At 39.0% G+C, this 2,998-nt stretch overlaps 1 protein-coding gene across 1 annotated transcript in view; it reads left to right on the top strand.

Moving 5' to 3' along the window:
• EFHC1 (EF-hand domain (C-terminal) containing 1) overlaps positions 1-2,998 on the top strand; it is a 62,228-nt gene that overhangs the window by 42,387 nt on the left and 16,843 nt on the right. Inside the window, exons 8-9 of the mRNA XM_006765696.2 lie at positions 2,213-2,426; positions 2,798-2,945. Coding sequence (XP_006765759.1) covers positions 2,213-2,426; positions 2,798-2,945 — 362 coding nt within the window. The remainder of the gene's footprint in view (positions 1-2,212; positions 2,427-2,797; positions 2,946-2,998) is intronic.

The following is a 2,998-nucleotide window of genomic DNA, read 5'->3' as shown; positions in this document are numbered from 1 at the left end:
TGGTACACAAAAAGCCAAAACTGTTTCAAAAACTGATACATTTGACTACTTTAAAATGGACATTAATGTTCCTCAAAAAACACCAATAAGAAAGTAAAAAAAGGAAAAGACAGAGTGTGAGAAGATGTTATTGCAGAAATCAACTAAGAACTCATATCCAGAATATCTAAAGAACAATCTAAAATCATTTTTAAAAATAAGCAAGAAACTTGAGTGGGCATTTTATAGTAGAGGATATCCAGAAGGCCAATAAATGTATGAAAAGATGCTCAGCCTTTTTAGTGATCAGGGAGCTACAAATTATAACCACAAAGAATTGCTCTCACCTACCAGGATGATTAATATGTTGGTGACAATATGGAACAATAGGAAATATACTATCAGTGACACACTCACTTAGGAAAATAGTTTGGCCTAATCAAACATACCAGGTTGTGCCAAAATAGTACATATATGTGCACTAAGAGATAAGAATGTCCCTAATAGCATAATCCATGATTGCTAAAAATAAACCTGGATGTCCATTTATAGGAAACTGACTGGATAAATAAAATGGCATGTTAATACAATGATTTGAATTCTGTTCAGCAATGAAAATGAATGAACTACAGTTACAAATAACAAGGATAAGTCACATAAACATAATTTTAAGTGAAAGAACTCAGTCACAAAATAATACATATTATATAATTTTCTTTATATTAAGATTTAAAAAAAACAGGCAAAACAGAACTGTTTAGGGATGCCTGCTTTGTGGTAAAACTAAAGAAAACCGTAATCTTAAGATAGTGGCTTCTTGGGTGGGGGAAGGATAGGGTATTGATTGGGAGGGCGCTTTCTAGGTTCTGTCAATGTTGTTTCTTGACCTGGATGGTGGTTACCTGAGTGTTCACTTTATGAAAATTTTTTGAACTGTACATTTGGGGGCGCGGTTTGGTCATTTTCTCTGTGTGTTAGAATTCAAAGTAAAAAAAAAATCATTTAAAAGAATACCAGTAGGACTAATATTAATAAAGAATTAGTGTGTACCTTCCTATGGGTAAAGGAAAAAAGAAGTGATATTCTGGTTGTGGTAATTTTCAAAGGGTTTTCCCTGGCCTGGTAAAAATAGAGGGTATAGCCATTCAGCTCATCACAAACACTCTGAAGCAGCGGTCACCAACCTTTCAGACCTCATGGACCACCAGTGGTCTTCGGAGCCCTGGGTGGCAACTACTGCTCTGAAGGATGAGTCCCCAACCCCCTTGCTATGGCCTTGCCTGTGGCCCTGCTCAGAACTTTATATTTTATTCTAAGTGTGATGGGAAGTCTCTGGAAGTTTGAGAATAGAGGAGTGATATGGTTTGATTTTTATTAACTATATTGTGGATGTGTTGTTGTTGTTGTTGTTTTTAATTTTATAGGGGTATCCAATCAAAAACGTTTGGAAACCATTAGATTAGGGAATGCAGAAATTATCTTACTAAGAGGAAACCCAGTGTCTTTCTGCAGCAAATGAGAAATGATTACACAAGTCCCTGGTCTAAATGAGAAGATGGGTGCGAAAGGTGTGATATGGGAAGATTTTAGTCAGGAATAAGCATGTCTGTTTTTAAGCTTGTTCCACCTGGAATTTGTGGCTTAAAGATTATGTGATCACTCTCAGCGAGTTGATTTGGGAGAAGTCTTGTCTACATGATAGTTTCTCAGAATCACTTTTAACTCTACGATTCCTCCCTTCTTAAATTTTCTTTTAAAATTATGTATGTAAATGGATTCGTTTAAAGAACTAAACTCTGCACAGGCATCATAGTGCCCACGAACTTGAACCTAATGTCAGCCAGGAGGTTTTACACTGGCAGCCTATGGCAGAATGTGGCGACCTACGTGCTTTGTTGGTGTGCATGGTGCTTGAGAGAGTTTAGGTCAGTGTTTTCAAGCCAGGGCTTTATACAGTACTCCAGATTGCTATCTTCTCATGCAAAATTGGAGGATCTAGCAGCATTGGGCCTACATTCCCACGAGGCAACTATCAACTGCAGTTGAGTTGGGGCAGCCTTTAGATGAGCCACGTCCTTTCCCAGCCACCAGAGTCCCTCCCATACTGTTCGTTTATATTATACTTTATGTAATAGATTTACATAATAAACCTAATCCCTGTAGGTATTTTCTTGGGGCATCTAGATAATTCATGTACTTTCATAATATCTTTTTTTCTTCTTCACTTTTCTAGGAATCCCCCTACCCAGAAGACAAAGGCCGCCAATTTGTCTTCTCTTATTTTCTAGCCACTGACATGATCAGTATCTTTGAGCCTCCTGTTCGCAATTCTGGTATCATTGGGGGCAAGTACCTTGGCAGAACAAAAGTTGCCAAACCACACTCTCCGCCAGGAAACCCCATCTACTATGGCCCTAGTGACTTCTTCATTGGCGCCGTGATTGATGGTAGGTCTAAACCCAGGTCAGGCTTTCTGACTAGGCAAGTGAATTAAATTTAAGTAACCCTTGTAAGAGACAAGTGGGCTGCATTCCAGCAGAGACAAAGCTAATATCCTTACATATGTGGTCCAATGTCTTAATCTCCTTCCTTCCCAATTAAACTGTGAATTGGTTGCATTTGGGGGAGCGGGGGTATAAATATAGATCCTGAGCTTCCTAACGCTGAACAAATGACTGCATATAAGTGTCGAGAGCTTTGAAAGTTCACTGTGCATGCATGTGCATGTCTGTGAATTTGTCATTGGAGGGTCAGTATTTACTCCTGATTGCATGATAAAAGCATAACCAAGGTGAGTGTATCTCTGCCTTCTCCCCAGTGTTTGGCCACCGGTTCATCATCCTGGACATAGACGACTATGCCTTGAGATATATGGAAAGTAATGCTGCCCAGTATTCACCAGAGGCACTCTTGTCGATTCAGAACCATGTTCAAAAGCAAGAAGCTTCTGCACCAAAGTTGGAAAAGTATGTTTGATTGTCTAGGGAGCATTTTGGCTCTGGCACATGTGAGATATTCA

This window comes from Myotis davidii, unplaced genomic scaffold (assembly GCF_000327345.1).
Source record: "Myotis davidii unplaced genomic scaffold, ASM32734v1 scaffold240, whole genome shotgun sequence".
NCBI lineage: Eukaryota > Metazoa > Chordata > Mammalia > Chiroptera > Vespertilionidae > Myotis > Myotis davidii.
This window is presented reverse-complemented; position numbering and strand designations above follow the sequence as displayed.